Below are 24,133 nucleotides of genomic sequence, written 5' to 3'. Positions count from 1 at the left end.
AGCGTTTTAACGTTCTCCTAGCACGTGTGTCTCTTACTATGGTAAGTTCGTCGAACCGGTGCGTATTCTATTCATTGTTATACATAGTGCGTTTTCTTTCAACTGAATTTTATTCTTTTACTTGCACAGTTTCTTGTTTCTCGTTCGAAACGAAGATTAACGAAAGAAAATGAAATAAACCGTTAATTTTTCAACGAGTTTTATCAATTTATACGATTGTTATGATCAAGTGTAATCTTTAATTGAAGAGAGAGAAAAGGAAAGGAAGATGGATAGAATAAACCACCTGGTGAATGTCAATACAATGTGCATTGACATCTAGCAAAAGGATACGATTCATTCAAATGCAAATAGGAGTTTCAACGTTTGTTGGTGCATTTCTATGAACTGCAATCGTCTACCTTTTATCTGTCAAAGTCCATTGCCTATTTACCTTTAGCATTGTTATCTAACGTGCTATTTCATCTCGACATTAACAATCTGAGATATTAATATTTCATTTCTCCCAAGAAGCTCGCTAATTTCTGAGAAACCTTAGGAAATGCGAATTCGCATAACCTTAAAAATATTTGTGAACGATTTTATGCTAGAAAATGAAGGAAAAAATTAGTAAACGAAATATTCTTATCCTATTAAAATATAATACCTAAAATATAATAATAGTTAGTATTAAATAGCCATAAATTTTTAGCACAACGAATTAGAAAAAATTGCAACCGTTAACTCTATCCAGCGATGGGGGAAAGCAAAAACTTAATGGCGTTCTCCGTTAATTGTCCTTGGATTTCTGCGTTCTCGTTTCGACAGCTACAAAAAGACACAATCGAATTAAACAAACATGTTGAAACTTCCTTAAATAACTAATGATATAATCACATCCTTCCATACCGACGATAGTGTCATGTTTGCATTGGAATAAAAAATTCCAGCCGAATATTTCCAATAAATCGACAACAGATTTCCAAGCATTTCTACATCATCAAGAAGTATAGCGTGAAAATATCAGCGACAGAAAGACTAGAACGTATGAGTACCATCCACGTGTACGCGTATGCGAGGTACATTGACTATCAAATTATATAATCAATTATTATCGATCCTGATAGCCTGCTGATCGTTCAAACACTTTCTAACGAGTATCGAACAGTCTTACACGTGTACTCGACGAAGCTGAACTTGCTCGGAATTCGCTCACAGGAAATACTCCAGGATCCGTTTTTCACGTACATTTGTACTTTTTCGATCGCCTTCTCGTACGCCATTTGTCAATTGTTGGTCACGTCTGTTTGCTTTCGTCTCCGTTCTTTATCTCGACTTATTCTTTGATTGTTGAAACTTCTTGTATCACCCCTCGGCGGACCACGTTCTTCTTCTCTTTCGAAAGATACGTGACAGTGTTCGTAACTTGACGTAATTGTTTTGACATGTGCTTAATCAAATCAGACTCGATACTCCCGATGAATGAATATTCTGTGTACAAGCGCACGATTTCGCAGGGAAACCACGGGGAGTCGAAGTCTGCGACATTGGCTACCGATAGAAACACCTCATCGAGGTAGTGACATGTTGTCAACGCATCGAGGAAACGTTTACCTGTCATTCCGCGGTGTTTGAAATTTACGGCTAACGAAATAAAACGACCGACCTTTTCGGTAATCAGTGTTTGCACGGTATACAATTACACGACGTCTTTTCAGTACCTTGCCAGTATACGTTATTGACAGGGAGTAATAATAACAGTCGTAAGACGAGTGGTAACGGTAAGTATTAGGAGACAAACGAATCATCGAATATACGGCATATATCCTTTCGAAATTATTAAAACTGTTCTATACTATACTGTTCTACTTACGAAGAAAAATAATAAATTCCTTCTCGCGAAAACGTGTACAGTGTTAATAATATAAATAATTTTGTAATTCAAAAGTGTGGATACCCCAGTGACCTAATATGTTTTCAAATCGTAATACGAAACTTCGCGTGTCGTTCAGTGATAAAAATACGTCTCCACAATTTTCCACAGTGTTTTGACAGTGGTTACACATACGTTTCGACATGGCCTGTTTCTTTGCACGAACAACGAAGATCGTTGCTTCCTTTCCTCTTCAATTATAGAGTGCAATAGATGGGACGCGTTTTCGCTAATCGCGGAGCAACTTTTTCAACTAGATGCCCAAAAACGCGTGTGGTTGGCAAAACATTTTGTAAACGTCTTCATTCATCGATCCTCGGAACAGGTGTAAGGGGCATATTCTCGTCGGAGCAGTTTCTCGTGCAAAACGATGAAAAAGTAGATCACCGTACGCGACAAGTCATCCGCCTGAGAAATCCTTGAATGTAAAACTCGGGTTGAGACGATCCGCGTCGGATAGAATCGAATTGTGATCTTGGAGATAGCGCGTATCTCTTTCCTATTATTATTACCCGCATGCATTATTTATACACACACGTGCGGCAGCGTAGAGAGCGTAGAAATATTCGCGGAGCCGATTTTCGCTAGCATAATCCGTTGCACGGTATCGTCCCTGCGAATCGTGCGCATAAATATCGGTCCCGTGATCGAGAAGGCCCCCAGCGCTGTACTCGCTATACTATCGGAAAAATTCATGCGCCGTATGTGAACCGGCGTTCACGTCTGTCCGTGCAAATGTAAATTTTGTCCTTTTGCAGTGAGACGAACACGAAGAAGCGGGGTTACCTTTGTACGTACACAGCCGGTCGACACCTCGGCACACATACACGTACACGTACATACACGTCCCACGTGTTTGTTTCTATTGGTGGAGGAGTTAGCCACTGGCCGTTGGTGTAGTACACAGAGCATTCAGTAGTATATAAGGGCGACTCTTTCGTACGAGCACGCATAACCGAGAGGGAGTCATTCCATGACACGCGTTGCACGCGACCGGGGCAAACCTCTTCCTTCATTTCTTCCTCTTCTTCACTGTTCTTTCGACATATTCAGACCTCTACTGCTCGGACCTCTACTGCTTAGTTCCTCGAAGTAGACCCTAGAGGGGTAGCTCCGTCCTCTTTCACTTCTCTCTCCCTTCCTTGTCCTTTCTCTCTCATTCTCTCCTGTCTACTTCCTTCCGCGTTTCCCATCGCACGGGTACACGTGTGTTCATCCTTTCTATTTTTCCTTTTTCGCACTTGATGCCGCTTGTTTATCGCAAAAATATCGACCAAGTGAATAGTAAAAGACAGTTGAGCAGCGAAGAGAAGTAGAGGGACAGTAAAGGATTCGTTAGCCGAAAATACGTTCGAATGAGAAATTTATCATTCCCTGAAACAAGTGAACACCGTAAGAATCGAGAACCGTCGATGGCGTTATAATTCTTATGATACAGAGTGGATATTCTACATAAACGTGTGAAATATGCAAAAGGCAAGAGGATACTGAAGAAAACGTGGTAGGTTGGAACACCGTGGACCATTCACCATGTCCTCCTCGACGCTTGTCACGGGAGGTTCATGGCTCACGTTGATCCTGTCCATGTGCCTGATGACGATCGTCGTGCTGCTACTGGTGCGACGAGGGAAGTTTCTCTACGCCTTGAGGAAAGTGCCTTACCCCCCTGCTTTTCCCATTATCGGTAATGCCTATCAACTGTGCTGCAGCCCGGAAGGTAAGTAAGAAACGTTTTCTGCAAAAAGAAATAATATTCCGATTATTAAAGTTTCAAATGGTAGCATGGAAATATAAAAATCGAACGATTTTTCGTGTGACAGCTCAGAATATACTGTTTCTTAATCCGTTGCTATACAAGATCGAGCTCTACACGTGGCGTAGATTATGGTTAAAATGTAACAAACACGAATGGCACTCGTGATAGAGATTATCACGGAGAAATTTGTTTCCACAATTGACCACTGTCAAACACGGCTTATAATCTATATGGACATTTTTCATGCCGATGCCTTAAGCAATAAATCAGCCCGTCACAGATAGTTTGTAAAAATGTCGTCGCATGGTAATGGATTAGACTCGTTACACGAGTCGACGCGAGATTTTAGGAAATACGATAACCGGTGGGTTGGTCACTCTGATTAGCATTATGATTCTCTTACATTTGAGAAAAAGAAGATTACGGTTACGAGTTCGACACTGTCTCTTTCGACAAGAATATAAATCGTGAATCGTTATATAAACGTGTAATCATCGCATAAACACACGAATGGAAAAAGATTAATCTGCTGTCAATAATGTAGTAACGAAATATATACCAACGTCATAGCGATCGAACTTTTTCGAAGTGGAAAGAAAAAGTAGCTAATTGTAAGAACTAGTTTAACGACTCTGTCTCAATGAATAGGTAATTTGCGAGGTTTCTTTATAAGTGCTTTTGACTAGGGTTTTAGAACTTTTGGAAGCATTGAAAATCTTTAGTAAATATTATATATAGTAATTATAGCATATTATAATATATAGTAATTATAGTAAAATTAAATTGCTTGGGTAGTCAAAGAGAAGCTCGTAAAATATTTATTGTAAATTGTATTAATATTCGATATTCACGTATTTCAATTTTGATTTGAAAAACTCTCTAAATATATAAATTATACAGAAGTTAATTCATTTTTAAATATTACGTAATTTGGAATCATTGAAAGTCTTTAATAATTATTATATATAGCAATTATGGTATAATTATACTATAATATAGTAATTACAGTATATTATAATATATAGTAATTATAATAAAATTAAATTACTTGTGTAGTCAAAGAGAAGCTCGTAAAAGATTTATTGTAAATTTATATTAAGTCTTGTGTCGTTATTAATATCCGATATTCGAGTATTTTCTATATATAATATATTAATATTTTATAAAAATATTTCAATTTTGATTTGAAAAAACTCTAAATACAATAATCATACAGAAGTTAATTCATTTTTTTTCGATATTCACGTATTTTCTATGTATAATATATTAATATTTTATAAAAGTATTTCAATTTTGATTTGAAAAACTCTCTAAATACATAAATTACGCAGAAGTCAATTCATTTTTAAATATTACGTAATGGTAATTACTTTAAAGTTAAAAACAAAATCTATTTAATCCATTTAAAATGCAAATTAATATTGAAAAACCTAGCTATTCAATTTTCACTACGAGCCCTTAAAACGTATGTCAAATTTTATCTTAAACTTTTTAAATATTACGTAATGGTAATTATTTCAAAGTTAAAAACAAAATCTATTTAATCCCTTTAAAATGCAAATTAATATTGAAAAACCTAGCTATTCAATTTTCACTACGAGCCCTTAGAACGTGCGTCAAATTTTATCTTAAACTTGACTCATTTCTCGACTCTTCTTTTCTTTCTCAAACTTGGATCATTTCAGAAAATTTAATCATCAACCAATGTTTCCTTTTTCAACGATTGCAATAATCAGTTTTAATACAATACCGAATAATTTAAACATTTTACCAATGGATCAGTGGATTCGTTGCTGGTAAATATTTCTTCAAAAATACAAATACCCGAGATATCGCTGATATTCGTCAGACGCGACACAAAACGTACGTAACCTCGGTATTCGCGTACTTTTATTTCCAAATTGGCACAAGATAGCGATAACCTCGGCATCAAAGACATTCACGCGAGCAAGCAGATGCATCGATAACGAGTGCATACAATCGGTATTCCACGTGCAACGTCAGGTAGACGAGTGCAACTATACCGGTGAAAGCTAGATGGCGCGATATTTCTGCCCGTGAACTTGATACTCCATTTGTAAATACACGTCGCGTTCGATTAAGTTTCGCTTAATCCGAAATTACAGAAATTGTCACTGACCGAAACTCGCGGGGCATTATCATCGAATAATACACTTATTTTCATAACACAGATTAAAAGGCTGTATCTAAATATATAAATACGATATCTGAAATTATCTTATTGTAAATATGTGTGATTTACGGCAACAAAGTGAAGATTTTTCGTAAATACTTACGCACGTTTGGTTATATTTAAATGAAGTGCGAGAAGGGGAGGCGCAGGGGACAAGTGTACATTGCTGAGGAACAGTCTGCGAGAAATCCAAGTTTCGTTGAATCTGTGTGCATTATCACGAGTGTAAAATGAGCAACGGGTAATAATTTATTTGACGTGAATCGAAGGCATTAATCGAGGATGATAAAAGTTCGATGTTTGGGAAACGACGTTTAATTCGGTTGCTCCAGATATAAGGCTGCTCGTGAGTGCACTTCGTGAAATCGAATCGCAGGAAAGGAAGTGGGAAAAAGAAAGCAGGATTTATCCACCTCGGTCCCACTGAACGCTTAAGATAATGGTTAGCCTGTCGCGCGTAACCAGACAAAGAAAGAAGCGGGTCGAGGTCGTTCGCAGCTTGAATAACGCTATAGTAATTGCATGCAATTACACGTGTCTTGAAAAAGGGAGAAGTTATCAGCGAAACTGAGGATTTTAAGCAATCGCTTATCGCGTAATGGTCTTAGTTCAAATATAAGTCGCGTGTATCATATTTTACATATTCTATGGCTTCCCGGTAACCATTTTGTTATTTTCCCAATTATTTTTCGCAAATTTATTTTCCTGGAATTATTATTCCTAACTTTTTCTTAAAACAAAATTTGAAAAAATATATAGCGCTTGGTGCGATTCCAATAATTCTTTTGTATTAGTATGTTATAGAGGACAAAATTGTAAATATTTATTTGGTTAATCATTTTCATTCAACCTTGGTTTTCTAGATAATTCCGAAAATTGTTGGTGCAACTATATTGTACTCACGCAAGATTACACAAGTTCAGTAATTTTTCTCCACCCGTTATGTACACTAGACAAATAGCGATCCCTTCTAGCTCTATTATCCACACATGATGGTATTATAAGCAGACTCCAATATAGTATCAAAATTTTTGCAAATATTTCGAAAACTACTGCCCAGTGACAATTATTTATTCAAATGAAAATTGTTATGAATTTTCGTTATTTTCCTAATTATTTTTCCCAAATTTATTTTCCTAGAATTATTATTCCTAACTTTTTCTTAAAACAAAATTTAAAAAAGTATATAACGCGTGGTGCGATTCCAATAATTTTTTTGTATTAGTATGTTATAGAGGACAAAATTGTAAATATTTATTTGGTTAATCATTTACATTCAACCTTGGTTTTCTAGATATTTGCGAAAATTGTTGGTGCAACTATATTGTACTCACGCAAGATTACACAAGTTCAGTAATTTTTCTCCACCCGTTATGTACACTAGACGAATAGCGATCCCTTCTAGCTCTATCATCGGCACATGATAGTGTTATAAACAGACTTCAATATGGTATGAAAAATTTTTGCAAATATCTCGAAAGCACCACCTAGTGACAATTATTTATTCAAATAAAAATTGTTAACAATTTTGTTCTCTATAACATATTTCAAAATTATTGGGATCGCACCACGCGTTATATACTATTCCAAATTTTATTTTTTGACATAGTAGATTTATAGCAAAAGGACAGTATTTTTACTAGCTCCCCTGATCTATGTACATTTGTTAGTGATGTTAAAACACAACATGAAAAAAGAAGAAAAGAGAAAAAGTTTAATAAATTTTAATATTAAATTTACTTTTCCAGTGTAATAGCAAGTACGAACAGATTAAATAATTTTATATATGATATTCAATAGCTTATAGTAATTTAATAAATCAAGAAATCTACTTCTCTCACTTCCCATAATACCATATTTTTATTTACAATTGCAACTACTATAAAATATTAAAAATACTTTCGGACAAAGTGAACTATATTTGTTTCATTTCTACTTTTTCTACAACCTTGAAGCATTTAAGTGAAGCATTTAAATCAGGAATTTTGTTGAATTACCAATGCATATTATTTCCTCGATATCTTTTTCAAGTCATATGGACGTACCTTCGGATGATAAAATATTTAATATCGATGCATTTATTTAATTAGTATTCGAAACTAAAGAAACAGACATTTTCGTCCTATTTTTCCAATATTTCTTAAAATTTTAATATATCTTGTGTACACATTTTCCAAATATCATTCTCAACATTTAACAACGAAAAGGAAAGATCATCGAAAATGTGAAACTCTATGAAAATCACTCGAGGAGCCAATGCTTTGATCAATGCTGCATGTTATAACAATAGAGACCTTCGAAAATAAACGAAAAAATGGCCGACAATGTACTAACACATCAAAATCGAAACAAGTAAACGACGAACCGAAGATTCTCCACCGAAGGACACCAAGTATCTCGTTGCACATGAAGGTCTACGAGAGTATGTCTTCTTTTTATGGCGAGTTGGCGAGTCATTACTACTCGATGACCTCGCGTTGCATTTTTACCGGTCAATGTCCGGTCAGTGTGCAGCCACTGCTCTTTTACTAGAATTGCAACACGAACCATCCTTGTTCGCTCTTATTTCGGTCTATCTTCTTCCTCTTTGTCATTTCATCGTTGTCGTCTCCTTTTCTTCGCAAGTAATCCGCGTCACGAGACCGAAACGAGCTTAGAGATACGACAATAACTTGATTGGCCACGATAACTGCAAAAGGCCTATTTCTGTATGTACGATGTCTTGGGTCAACGACCGCTGCAAATCATACGGAAACATCGTCAATCTCATCCGACTGCAAAAATTCACTGTTTGTGCAATTTCCGTTCCGTTTCAGATAGGGGTGTTTCTTTCCAAATTATCATGAATCCCTTCTTTGCTTTATTAGATTGCTTCTTCGTACGAAATGACGCTCCTCCGCAATTCGGATTTCACGATTACTATACTATACTGTACTATATTATACTATATTAACCAAAATTAATATAGTATAGTCTATGGAATAACCTATGTTTGAACAATAAAAATACAGTTGGTCAAACAAGTACTAGGATACAAAATCTTCCACTACTATTATAATAAATATTGTGCTCTATATTAACTACATCCTAATATAGCGACATCATACATCAATTTAAAATACACGATATTTTATTTATTTAAAAGGTAAAATTATACGCGTGTCCTAATATATCCGTGACCAACTGTATCTTTTGCACTGAAATTTTATTGCGTTTTAAATGAAACAAAATTGGTATATTTTTACCAATAAAGGAATCGCATGATGTAAAAACATAAAACCAGGAAAAAAAGATTGTCGCAATAAACCTTCCGCTTGCAACAATCGATGAACCTGTACTGGCATGTCGAATGTTGCCAACACGAGCGAATACATTTGTAACATTTGTCGAAGGTATTACCAATTGCTTTACGTGAATAAGACGAAGTATAAACCTATGTGCATGCAGCTATTGTAATATTTCGAGGTCTAACCCTTTGCACTCGAGAGGCACCTCTCAGTCGCCATTTAATCACATTCCAAAGATCGACGTTAATTAATAAATCAAATCTAAAATTACTTAACGATGAGTGGAATGTCGAGGTAAAATAATTACTCGTCTTAATTTGCATACGATTTCTTATTTACCGTTTTAAAAAATATCCTCGACTTTATGGCAGAAAGTCTTCGAATTACTATTTTTCTGTGACGAAGAAATCCCCGAGTGCAAAGGGCTCAAAATGTCCCACCATGCATTACGGTGCATCGAAAAGGTGGGTCACTTTTAATCCCAGCGTGCCCCAAAGAGTTAATGCCAGCGATTAAACTTTATTGCATCGTCAATTGTTATTAAATTGCATGACACCAGAAATCCATTGTTATTTTAAAATGTCGAATGTTATCATGATTTACGATAGAAATACGAACTTTTCATACTAACTGAAGGCATGATGCTGAACACAAATTTAACCTTTGAGGAAGGTTATGCACCAAGGGTAAAGTCAGAAACTGCCATTCACGATAATCCAGGAGATACTACTAAAAATAATTTATAACAGCAAGTGAACTAATATTTCGACTGAAAGTAAAGCATTCTATGGTTGTTTATCAGTTAGTTCAAATATGAATACCAGAGAAAGTGTCCAAATTTTTGTAAAAGCTAAACGACACAGCAAAAGCTTGAACAGAGATAAAAACACAGCTACATTAAAGAAATGGAAAGAAATCTCTGTATAAAGGAGTGATGTCGAACCCATACAGGAACATGAGTCACGAAGGACACTTTCAGGGAGTCTGTGGGCCCAGACGAAAAGAAATCTACAATAAAAAGAATGTTAACGAATAAGATAAAAGTAATTTACATATATTTAGAAGCTTAGGTTTCACGTATACCTTTTTGACAAAGAATCCATAAAAATTAAAAAGATGAAGGAATTTTTTTTATATTCTATTCTATCGGTTCAGTGAAATCTCAAACTTTCGTCCACGAGCTGCATTCTCAAGTGTTTTAAAGCTATTATCTCTTGTAACGAAAAACCGATCATATGTGATAGTTGCAAATAATCAGAATAACATTTTGATAAATACAAACGTGCAAAGGATATGCTGAATTAACATTTCATATGAAAACAACTTGAAATCACTGCATAGAGTCTTCAAGATTTAGAGCATGAATTATCACGTTCTATTTTTATATTATATATTACTTTAGAATATATGCCTAGTTAATACTCTTATTATTAACAAATAAATTATTTCATAAGTATTTTAATAAATTTTAGAACAGACGATTAGTATAACAATGAATTAAACATTAGAGAAAGTGTATAGAATCGCGTGACAATTATTTTGATCAAATGTGTATACATATGTACATGTTTTAAGGAAACTATGTCTGGTTAAACCAGTTCTTTGAGAATCCTTTCATTTTTACAAAATTATTAGTCCACCGCGATATTAGACGAAAATATCAATAAAATTGAAATTTCTAATCAAAAACCTATAAGAATTAAGATGACTATAGCAATTCAATAAGTTATGATCCCTTTGTTTATGCAAAATTATTAGCTCACCACGATATTAGTCGAAAATGTTAATAAAATTAAAATTTCTAATCAAAAACCTATAGGAATTGAAATAGCTATAGCAATCCAATAGCTTTTCATTCCTTCATTTATGCAAAATTATTAGCTCACCACGATATTAGTCGAAAATGTCAATACAATTGAAAATTTTAATCAAAAACCTATATAAATTCAAATAAGTACAGCAATTCAATAGGCTCTGATCCCTTCGTTTATGCAAAATTATTAGCTCACCACGATATTAGTCGAAAATGACAATACAATTGAAAATTTTAATCAAAACCCTATACAAATTGGAATGATAACCGATAACGTTGTTTTCACAATGTCCTGTTTTAACTCACCGTTCGATCAAAACTCATCGTGCACGATATACATCGAAATGTTCGTATATATCGCTAATCTGATCGAAGATAACGTTCGATAATATCGATTAGATCACTCGAAGGAACACGAAAAATTCGACTTGTGCGAAATATGTGCGAGATATATACGAGGTCGGTGACCGCGAAAGCTAGACCAGGAATTGTCACGAGGTGATAATTCCCCATCTATCTATCAAGCGTTATCTCGTTCGAGTACCTTCCTCGATCTTCGTGGAATCTTGTGAGATACTATATCTATATAAATTATACCTAATCGACAGATCTAAATAGCTGCTTTCGCTAGAATTTAATTTCTTCCTTCCAACAAGTTTGTTCCCTTAAAATTAACGAAAAATTGTCTGACTGTTGCAGAAGCTTTCAAAAAGATGATCAAATGGGGCAAAGAGTTAGGAGATATGTATCTGATCTGGGTTGGGATGAGACCTTTCATTTTTCTCTACAAGGCGGAAGCAATACAACCATTATTGAGCAGCAGCGTTCACATCGACAAGAGCTTGGAGTACCAGTATTTACACTCTTGGCTTGGCAACGGTTTGGTCACCAGCAGTGGTTAGTATACAGAGTATATACCATTGATACACTTTGAGTCTTGGAGCTTAAACAGAAGCAAATACTATACCCCTTTGTCTGTTAATCACAGTATTAAGGGTATTTTTAATTTTTCTATTACTAGAGATCAAGAGTATACTTGGTATACAATTTACCTGGTATCTTATTAATCTTTATTAATTTTTAATTTAATCGAATTTGGACAGTGACAATCGAATTGAAAATTATACTCTATAGTTATACTCTATTTTTAATCAATTTCCGATTTTCTATTCGAACGAGTGATCAAAATGTCAGGTGATTTAATTTCTGCACCAATTTCAAAATTAATTGGAATTCGTGTAGTTACCGAATTTCTTAGCTTCCTCTGTGTACCTCTCTATTATTCTTTAGCAAAATTGAGAGACGTTTTATTGGAAAAATTATTCGAACAAGATATTCCCAAAAATTATTTCGCTTTAGTTATTGCCACGTTAGATATTGACGAAGATAAAAGGACTCGTATAGACGTATTTATATACTAATTTCGGGCGGATCGAAGAACACGAGGAATAAATGACTCGACTGAAAGCGATGGAGGGAAAAAAGATATACGAATGGCAGATCAAATCGACCCGATCTACTTGACCAGCCATTAATTTCTGGAGGCTACATTTAACCGTGACATACCAGGATTTTTTCGGCTGGAATTTCGGCAGACTGCCAACCGGACAACCAGTAGCAAAAATTTGTATGACGAACGAACTCGAGTCAAGCGTCCTCGTCATGGCTACCGTCTAAATGTTTTTTATACTCCATGGTGCCTCGAGCAAAATATTCCTTAAGATTCATAGCCGGAACACGAGGTGAAACTTTTTTCAAGAACGAACAGTTAATTGCGATACCAAACTTTATTTTGGTATACTTCGAAGAAAGTATACTAACCGATTCAACGATATTTGGTTAACCCTTTGCACTCGACGATGTTTTCGTTACAGAAAAATAGCAATTCGAAGATTTTTCTGTCATAAAGTCGAGGATATTTTTAAAATGGCAAATAAGAAATCGCATGCAAATTAAGACGTAGAATTATTTTACTTCGACATTGAACATAATAATCATAACCATAACCATAACATAATAACATAACCATACCACGCATGGTTAGGTAATTTTGAATTTGATATATTAATTAACATCGATTTTTAGAATCTAATTTAATGGTGATTGAGAGGCGCCTCTCAATTGCAAAGGGTTAAATTCGTATCTTTGAATTTATAACTATTTAACACGTTCACTGCCAACTATCAGATATCATGTAGGTTGTTTACTTGCTCAGGACACCTTCTACGAGTTATCTCGTCCCTTCGTTATTTGCCATATAAAGCCTTTGCACACGAGAGGTTAGGTTAGGTTATGACTTGGTGTAGTTATGACTATACCAAGTGCTTTGGCACAACCCTTTGTACTCGAGAGGTGAACTTCAGCCACTATTTCATAAAATTTGGAAGATCGATATTAATTAACATATCAAATTTAATGTAATGTAACAGTATGTGAAATATCGAAGTCGAATAATTCTACAATTCTATTATTATACAATTCTTTATTTACTACTCAAAAAAGTATCATCAGATTTTTAGTAGAGAATCTTTGAATTTCTACTCTTCTCTAGTCAAAAAATCCTCGAGTGCAAAGGGCTAACACGTTGACTACCAACTACGAGATATCTCGTAGGTTGTTTACTTGCTCAGGACACCTTCTACGAGTTATCTCGACCCTTCGTTATTTGCCATATTAAATGTTGCTTGACTTAAACGAACAGAAAATACAATTATACAAAGTTTATTTAAAAAGAAAAAATTTATACTAGTTTATTCGTACAGAATAACATTCTTATGGTTTGTGATCATTTTTAAAACAATCTTGCGTGCCAACTACTAGATAATTCGTAACATATTCTTTTTTTTTTTTTTTTAAAAGAAAGACATTTTAAGCTTCATGATTATTACTATGTACTGTAAATAAAGATTTTAATAATATAACATGATTAAATCAAATTGGCTTCTTAGACCAGAATCGTGAAAAATTGTGTGGCAGTCAACGTGTTAACTTTAATTCATAAGAGTGTATGAATTTATACATTGAAGTTATTTGAAGTACGAGAAAAATGTTTCGATGTAATTGTGATTAACAAATGTAAACCTTTATTTATAGAGGATTAAAAGAACAGAAATGTCGAGTTTAAATTCAGAATCTAAAAATTAGATTGAGGTATTATTTATTAAGATCTGAAATTTTTTTCAAGAACGAGACAGTTAATTGCGATAGCAGACTTCATTTTGGCATACTTCGAAGAAAATATACTAACCGGTTGAACGATATTTAGTTAAATTCGTATCTTTGAATTTATAAATTGAAGTTATTTGAAGTACGAGAAAAATGTTTCGATGTAATTGTGATTAACAAGTGCAAACCTTTATTTATAGGGGATTAAAAGAATAGAAATTTCGAGTTTACATTCAGAATCTAAAAATTAGATCGAGAGATTATTTATTAAGATCTCGAATCACTCCTGATTTATCATAATCGATGATATGTTAGATCGAATGACGGATTATTTTCCAAATTTTTTTGGAAATTATATCTGATAAGGAATTGTAATATCGTTCGAAAAATTGTAAGCGAAGAGATAATATTTAAGCAGATAATCGTATATTATCTACTATCGTTAGCGATAAGTTAAAAAAGTACAGTATATGCTATAAGCAAAAGCGTTGAAATTTTATATATTTAATTATATATATAATTATTATTAAAATTATATATATAATATTATATATTTTGTAAGTCTTAATTAACGATACAAATTTTCACATTTTCAGATTTTAATTATTTTACAATACCTTTAAATGTGAAGTACAGACTACGAAATTAACACGGCTAACATAGTTCTCGTTATAAGTCCACGTCTATTTGTCATCATACTAATTGATGGTATTTTAACGAATGGAAAATCTCGAATTACAATCTACGTATCAGATGATCAATCAAGCTGCGATCGTATTCGAGCCATTCAAATATAATTGCTTACTCAACGAATGTATGAATGCAAATTTATGAGGCTTCGTGATTTAAATACTCCGTGTAATACTAAAGTACAGTTATAAATTATCTAATATGACAAATGTTGATAGAAAAAGAAGATACTGAGGATATTTTACATTTCAAAACTCTTTTTTATTCTAACGCAGTGATTAAAAAAAAAGAAAAAAAAAAGGAACGAACAGATAAAATATTCGATACTTTGCATTAATTAATGTCAACTTGCCGTTTGAATGATATATCAGTATACTGATATAATTTTTACTTCTTTTCCAATAGTTAAAAATAACTGAAATCAAATATGATCGAGATTATATGATATTTCCTAGGATATGTTACTAAATTAAGTATCACATAGGCATAGAGATTTTCGTTGAAGTATCACACACTTATAGATATTTTCATAAAAGTATCACACAGGTATATATATTTTCACAGAAATGCCACGTATGTATATATCGATATTTTCATAGAGGTATCACATACATATAGGTACTTTCATAAAGGTATCATGTAGGCATAGACACTTTCATAGAAGTATCACATAGGTATAGATATTTTCGTAGAAGTATTAACATAGACATAGATACTTTCATTGAGCTATCACATAGACACAGATACTTTTATAGAAGTGTCACATAGGTATAGATACTTTCATTGAAGTATTACATAGGCATAGGTACGTTCGTAGAACTATATCATAGACACAGATACTTTTATAGAAGCATCTTTCTTAATAATAATAATATTAAAAAAGAATAAATACATACAGGAATAAAGAAATTGAAATTAATAAATTCTCCATCGTGTTTGAATGATGTATCAGTATACTGATATAATTCAACATTTTCTCCAATAGTTAAAAATAACTGAAATCAAATATGATCGAGATTATATGATATTTCCTAGGACACCTTATTTAATTAAATCCTTTTTAATAATAATAATAATAATAATAAAGAAATACATACAGGAATAAAGAAATTGAAATTAATAAATTCTCCATCGTGTTCCAGGTGAGAAATGGCACTTTCATCGGAAACTGTTGACGCCAACTTTCCACAGCGGTCTCCTGGAAGTATATCTGAAGGGAACGATCAGGGAGGCACAAATATTAATTTCATGTTTAAGGAAGGAAGTTGGCAAACCGGAATTTGATATTGTTCCTTACGCGAAACGAGCAACGTTGGACATAATATGCGGTAAGACTATTCGATATTACGTGATATTTCTTCGGTAATAATATACTACTTAACACGTTGAATGCCACGCCAGTTTTACAGGGATTACCCGTGGTGCTACGATGAATTTTTTATTATGCGATACATATAATGCTGAAATATTATCCGCGATAGATAAATCACAATGTATAACCATGTTTGACGTGTTAATTGTGACGGGGGTGACCACTGAATTAACGATGGTAATAATAAAAATTTCTAAATATTGACATTTGTTTAAATTATATATATATATTTCTATCAATCTGGGCGCGCCGGTCACCGGTGACCCCCATGGCGCCACTGACAAGTTGAGTGCCGGTCACCAGTGACCCCCATGGCATTCAACGTGTTAAAATCGTTAAAAGCTAGAAGACTAAAGTAATTAAAAGGAGTACCGTGGAATATAATTTCTAACGTGTAAATAATATTTTGCTATTGTTGCTTAAAATTCATAACGCGTTTATGTCTAATTCATTTTTCAATATATACATGGTGACTCATTAAAATTTTATAACTGTATTATCTCTGCCTCTATGAAAGGTAGGAGAAATGACACAAAGGTGTTTGAATCGTTCCATAACGTGCAAAACTAATGGTGATGAGAAAATATTCTGTCAAGGACATGTTAATGGTATTTCCAAGGACACTGATATTTTTTTATATATTATTATTTATTTATTACCTAATTTTATTGTAAATGCTGACAGCTTATACTGATAGGGCGGCAAGTCATTGAACTCGTCTCAGTAATGACTCCAGTATCGCACTGTAAAAAATAAATTGTTAATATGCAAAAATGTCGATGTCCGTGACAAATCGAGTAACATCACCTTGGCAGAATTCTTTTCGCCATCTTCGCATGCATGCTTTGTAATCATTGAAACACCGCTTTGTCATTCTTTCCTAGCGCTCACAGTAACGAGAATAACGTAGATATTCAATCGAAGTGAATCATCCTGTATATTATTAGCTATATAAATCAATTCGATGGCTTCCTAATAAAACTCTTGTTTTATGTATGAATCATGTAATATAAATCTGGTTACCAAAATAGTTTCCATTATATTTCTACAATGTTTGAATATTCTTAGATCAAACGTCGCATTCCATTGCGAAAGAGATATGACAGGTTCAAGTTAGTAAATCTATCTATGTATCTCTTTACATCTTCGATCGACTCAAAGCGTCACTGATATAAATGACGTTAGAAAATTCGAAATATTAAAAAATTTATTCAAGTCTAGAAAGTATGTGAGATAGGACAATCGTTCTAACCATTATTAAAAATTACTTTTTTATTTTAATCGTTTCAGTAGTGTCTTGTTTGCCAAATCGACTAATTTTTGAGGTTATATTAGACTTATACAGAAGTATCGATAATTACGTTTGTATAGTATTGTTTAACCAAGACTTAAAATGAAATAGTACACAGAAGAAATAGGAAAAATCCAACGAGGAAGGATAAAATCGTATAATGACTAAACACGTGGTTTATTACGTAATTCATTACGAAACATAAGAAAAAAAGAATTACGACTACGGGAAATTATAACTGGCGCCATTCTTTTTATTACTTTGGATGCTCGTTTATTTCAATCGATAAAACAGGTTCCTCTGAAACATTTTAAGATTTAGCAGAGAAACGCCTACTTTATCGACGTAAAGTTCCAGATAATGAGTGGAACTATTCTGCTCAGTCGGTATTTAGCCAATTATCATAAAAATCTGGGTACAGGGTACAAGCTATAAAAATAAAGTGTTATAAAGAATTCAATATATTAATGAAATTGATATAATATAAATTTCTGTCGCTTAGTTACACCCAGATTTCATGACATATTTCGCATAACACTTTTGCATTAAAAGAAAGGAATGCAAATTTACCGGAACTAGTCACTATTACGGATGATTATTCACGTCATTAATTTCTTTTAACGAGTGAATAATTACTATAATTTATAAATAACTACAGAATATATTATGATGTTCGAACAATAATATATAGGCCATAAATTCCACTGATTTAATGATGCTGACTATTAAATACTTTTACATGTAAAAAATTTACACGTATAAAAAATTCATTAAAGACAATTTAAAACGCTGGCAACCTTTCAAGACTACACACAACACTATGAAAACAACATGTTTCGTTCTCAATAATTACGAATGACGACGAGTTTTCTTTTCGTTCTTCAATTTCAAGCCAACCATAATAATAGTTCTATTGGAATTTGAAGTCTTCAACGAAGATTGTTTCTTTTTGTTTTTCATTTTTCGATCATTCTTGTGGCGAAGAAACGCACTGTATTTACGTTCTGATTTTCTTTTACCACGTTTCACGTAATTCCTATAATAAGACGATTAATTTATAGCAATATTGCATAGATGCAATATTTGTTTGACATTCAGTCGATACTAATAAAAATAATCAGCGTTAATTATTATAGACAATTGTATAAATAATCATACTATCATGATATCATATATTTAAGACTAATGTTCAAAGTTTGAATTTGGCGACACTGAGTGAGCTAGAATGGTAAGTAAGATTCACACGTGGTAACTTAGTTATCGACGTGCTCTTCTTGAGCGACACATGATAATTTAGTTATCGACGTGCTCTTCTAGAGCGATACATGATAATTTAGTTATCGACGTGCTCTTCTTGAGCGACACATGGTAACTTAGTTATCGATGTGCTAGAATAAGAGAAATACGTGGAAAGTAAATTAAATTATTATAATGAGTTTAAATCTGTCTTTCTGTCTTCTCTTTCTGTTGTTAAACATATATTACAATAAAATCCCTAAAACGATTCAAACAAATTTGGGAAGTTAAAATTAGTTTTACCCAAGATTTCTGGTTAATATAATAGTTACTAACTTGTTAAAACTAATTTTAACTAGAGAATTTGTTCTATTAAAATAAAATTTCTTTCTAGCATATCTAAATATGAAACCTTACAAAGAAAAGAAGCTCTTATCTATTTTCTTCATCCCCTTTTCTTTAAGTGTGGTATACAGATATATTTGTAAATTATTTAAAATAAAAGAAATATTTTTCTCATATGTGTTTTCCTACAACAAATAATTAAAGCTATATAAAAGATAATTTTCATAAAAATATTATTATAGTTCGTTTTAGAAATAATGGTTAATTTTTCTAGTGATTAAAATATGTTAAGATTAGAATAATAAAAGATTAGGAAACATTAAATTTAATATTACCGTGACTTTTCTTTACGTAACTTCAATTTCCTTTGGTTTGCTATCTTCGTTCTTCGTCTTCTTTTTGGTTTTGATAATTCAATTATTCGCTGAGTGGCTGCAAAAATAACCATTGTTATCAGTATTTGTAAACGAATAATACGTAAAATATGAAACAAGATAAAGGTATAATATAATTAATATTAATCAATTACCATTCATTTGACAATAAAGATTTTCATAATCGTGATTGAACGTATGGAACTGAATAATTAACTTAATTTAACCAACACAGCTTAGTCATTATTTCACTAATTTTACACAATTTTTATCTTAGTCAGTATTAAAAAGAAAATAATAATTTTCATATATCAATATCTATAACTATACAAATAATTTAGGATAATTTTCAAAACGAAGCTTAAGGGGATATTTTGATTTAATCTTTAAAAATATCTGTTTTCCTATTTTCATAAGAAACATAGGCATTTTCATATCTTACAATTGGACATATAAGTCTTGCATAAGTTATTATGAACACGATAAATAAATTGAATTGAAGTCCTGTGTGAGTCCCATTAGGCATAGTGATGTTTTAGTTTTGAGGTCATTTAATGGCTCCTATTACCGATGGCGTATCTGATCTTCGTTAAGGTCATTAACGAACCCTATTGTCGAAGAATTAAAGCGATGATACAAACCGACTGCAGTAAGTGCTCCAGGTGCAACGTATCCAATCGGTTTAGGTGGAGACTGGTAAGGGATTCGTGGCTTTGAGAGTTCGATAATGCGTGGTGACGCCTTTGGGATTTGTGATACACTCGGTCGCACTTGATATAATTTATCATCAGCAGTCCGAATACGCGGTTGAGCTAACTGGTTGGTACGTTCAGTTATTTCATAAAGGAGGGCTGATGCCTTCACCTGATACGGAATATATTTTCCTGATAAATTTGATTTTCTCGAAATTGAGTTCCATGCGAGGATAAAATGTATAAAATTTCATTTTATGTGATGATGATTTCGTGAACATCTTGTATATTTCAGCACCTCGGTAATTACTAACGAAAGAGTATAGTGCATTCGAGAAAAGAAGACACGGTGTGTTTACGTCCTTACGGCTGATCAACTCCGCTGACACTTCCATGATCACAGGCAGTGACTATATATTGGCTGAAGATGGTGACCGATGATCTTTGCGAGGATGTAAACACACTGTGCCTTCTTTTCTCGAACGCACAGTATACACGCTAGTTTTTCAAGCATAAACGAATGTCTTGCTACTCACGAATACTATATTTCAATAGCAACACTAATCACTGTCCCAGAGTATCGTGTTTCCATTTGATTTTGTAGATGAAACGTACTTTTTGGTACAAATGCAGCTTCGAATGTAATTAATATACATACATGACTAGGTTCTAAGACAATGCCCTTAGTTGTCTTTGACTTTGCATGTCTCCATGAAACGTTCAATGCTTTTCGCTTCACCGGTTGACTCGGAGGATTGTCTTCAGGTAGTTTACCAGACGTCGGAATTGACTTGTCATTATTTAGGTTCTCCTGAGATTTTATAAACTTGCTCGCATATGTTTTGCCAAAGCAAGTAAATGACTCGTCTGATTCCCAGTGTCTAGTAGTGAGGAATGTAGCCATTTGTCTTTGGTATTATAGACACTTAAACAATTTTGAGCATTATCAGTGAAACAAATCTTTGTTTTTTTTATTTACTGATTTTTCTTTTCACGTGGCATATTATATGTAGGATTTTAATTGAACAATGAAGAATCACATGTTTTCATTGCCTCCTTGATGTATAATCTAATTTAATTTCAATTTGGCGATGGTCATGATATATTTTTAACTCCTATTCAGAATTGAAAGGAAGCCAATCTTTATTCCAATAATGTATATATCATGAATTTGTATTCAGGAAAAAATAACATTCTTGTTCTTTTTGTGTTGTAGATAGTTCAATGGGATGTAATGTCAATGCACAGCAGAATGGTGAAAACGAATACGTACTGGCTGTGAACACGTAAGTGAATTTTCTTTTCTCTCTTGAAAAATGAGCACATTGGAAGGAAACGAATGTTAAGTGTTATATAAGTATATGTATTTCTCCCAGACTAGCTTCCATCTCACAGAGAAGATTTCTGAACGTGTGGATGTCCTTTGATCCCATTTTTAAGTTGACAACATGGGGCAAAAAACATGATCATGCACTTCGTGTTACTCATGGATTTGTTAATAAAGTGAATATTATTTTTTTTATGAATCAATTAAATATCAAAATTATATGTTAGAACTTTAACATTATTTATATTATACAAGTGATATTATTATAATTCCTGGTTTACAGATAATTGCTGAAAGGAAAGCCGAGTGGAAAGCCAGGAAGGATGGAAATTTTAATGAACGTTCTCAAAAACGTCAAGCTCTGTTAGATTTACTATTAGAATTATCAGATGATAATCGAGTGCTTACTGATGATGATATTCGAGATGAGGTGAATACATTCATGTTTGCAGGACATGATACCACTGCAACTAGCGTATCTTGGATTTTGTATGCATTGGGAAGGCATCCACAGTATCAGGTATAGGAATTCTACATATGTAAATTATGTAATTAATGAATTATTATATCATATTACTTAGATTTGATTCTACTTTCTTTAGCAGACTGTGTTATTACAAATAATTAGTAGAAAATATGAATAGATATTTTTTTTTTCTGTTAGATAGTTTCTACAAAAATACTAAATTTTTTTTTATATATACTAGTAAAAATATTGTATGCTAATTGTAGCTACCTAATGTCAAAGTTAAATTATAATTAATATTATATTATGGATAAGATAGGTAATATACCTTATTATCCAAAATATATAGAACCAATGTTGTTGATGAAAATTGTCAATTAATGTATTATCTTTCTTTTACCTTTTTAATTTAATGTGTTCTATGAATACATTGATATAGAATTTTTATTAAATTATTTATTTGAGCATTAACTAAATATAGTAACAATACTACAATATTACTAGAATATTCATTATTAAAATAATAAATAGGAATATCTCATAATGAATTACAAAATTAATTTGTTCTGTTGAAAGTGTTACTTCAACATGTCTTTCATTTCTACTCAACATATTTTTCATTTCAGGAAAAGATTCTCGAAGAGTACTACAGGGTAGCAGGAACAAAAGAATTATCTTTAGAAATATTAAGCAAATTAACTTGGCTAGAAGCATGTATAAAGGAATCTTGGAGAGTGTATCCAGTAACACCACTTATTGCAAGACAGATTTATCATCCTATTACTATTTGTAAGTATAAATTGTTCATGAATACACATTTTCGCTCAGAAAAATTTCTTTTTGTGTGGCATGTTTTTTTAATAAATTAATTTGTTTTCAGTGGGGCACGAAATTCCGATAGGATCAACAGTTATCATTAATTCGTTCCTTCTTCATCGTGACCCTCGATACTTTCCAGAACCAGATACATATCGACCTGAACGATTTCTTCCTAATGGACCAAAATATCCTTCTTATGCTTTTGTTCCATTCAGTGCTGGTTCTCGTAATTGTATAGGATGGAAATATGCCACGATGATCGTCAAGGTTCTTATTTTGTATATATTAAAAAATTTTCAAGTCGAATCTTTGGATACTGAAGATCAACTTCGCTTCATCACTGAACTGGTATTATACAACGCCGATGGACTTCGATTAAAAATTACACCAAGAAAAAACACAATTATTGTTTAATTTTACTACGATAGTATAGAATCGAATGAAATGAAATGGTCCAAGATACCTTCTTGGACCTGTAAGAAAAAGGCTGATTTTTTCTGCATATCAAAATCAGAAAGATCATAATTTGTGATAACAACGATGATATTAGTTTGTATCGTGTTTGTGCGTTAATCACGATTGTTATTCATTTAAATTTATTTAACAGGAAACAAATATCGTAGATAATTAAATTAACAAAATTTGTAATGGCTAATAGGCTGGTAATAGAATTTACTAGTTTTTATCATTAAACTACGTCATTGCATAACAATTAAACACTTACTGTATGTTATATTTTATTATTATGTAGTTTAAGAGATATAATGATCAAAGTTTTTGTATTTCTTTTACACAATTATTTTATGTCTTTCAAATGTTGCTACGTTAAGTAATTAAGATTACGTTTATAATAATTCTATATCTTAACAACTGTTTGTGTTATCGATATGACTTTTGTTACTAATAACTAGGTCTCTTGGTGCTAGTATAATAACTTGGCAATTTTAAGTTACCGAAAAAATGTTGTGTCATGTCGGGTTTCCTTTATTATTTAATATTTACCTAATGTAGAACAACAAACGTGATAACGATTAAGAAATATTCGTTTGATGACTAGGAAATACTTGTGAGGAAGTGATATTAAATTTCTTGTATATCTTCTCTTTATTAGTAGCTATAAAACTCCATTATTAAGTATTTTGCACGTACAGTGTAAAGGAATAAAAGTATAATTGTAATATTGTGATATTTTATAACATCTTTAGTATATAAAATGTATAAATATGATAATTCTTAATCTTTTGCCAATCTGTATTTAACAAATAAAGTACTACATTTCATTATAAAATACTAAAATTTGTTTCATTAACTGTGCATGTAATTCATAAATTAATTGCATAGAAGATAGTTATCAGTGGCAAACCATTAGGATCCTCAGTAACATTTTACACACA

General features: G+C 32.6%; 1 protein-coding gene across 1 annotated transcript; it reads left to right on the top strand.

The window, feature by feature from the left end:
• The first annotated feature begins 1,606 nt into the window (after window positions 1-1,606).
• LOC108551525 (cytochrome P450 4c3) lies at window positions 1,607-23,338 on the top strand. Its single transcript, XM_017905728.1, has 9 exons — window positions 1,607-1,760; window positions 2,671-3,629; window positions 11,662-11,859; window positions 15,960-16,145; window positions 21,344-21,413; window positions 21,504-21,630; window positions 21,738-21,974; window positions 22,547-22,709; window positions 22,801-23,338. Exons 2-9 carry the CDS (start codon window positions 3,443-3,445, stop codon window positions 23,151-23,153), a joined length of 1,521 nt encoding a protein of 506 aa, XP_017761217.1. The 5' UTR covers window positions 1,607-1,760; window positions 2,671-3,442; the 3' UTR covers window positions 23,154-23,338.
• Window positions 23,339-24,133: the final 795 nt, after the last annotated feature.

The sequence above is a fragment of the Eufriesea mexicana genome, unplaced genomic scaffold (assembly GCF_001483705.2).
Source record: "Eufriesea mexicana isolate 0111107269 unplaced genomic scaffold, ASM148370v2 scaffold4395, whole genome shotgun sequence".
Lineage (NCBI taxonomy): Eukaryota > Metazoa > Arthropoda > Insecta > Hymenoptera > Apidae > Eufriesea > Eufriesea mexicana.
The sequence above is the reverse complement of the archived record's forward strand: the minus strand, read 5'-3'. Positions and strand labels throughout refer to the sequence as shown.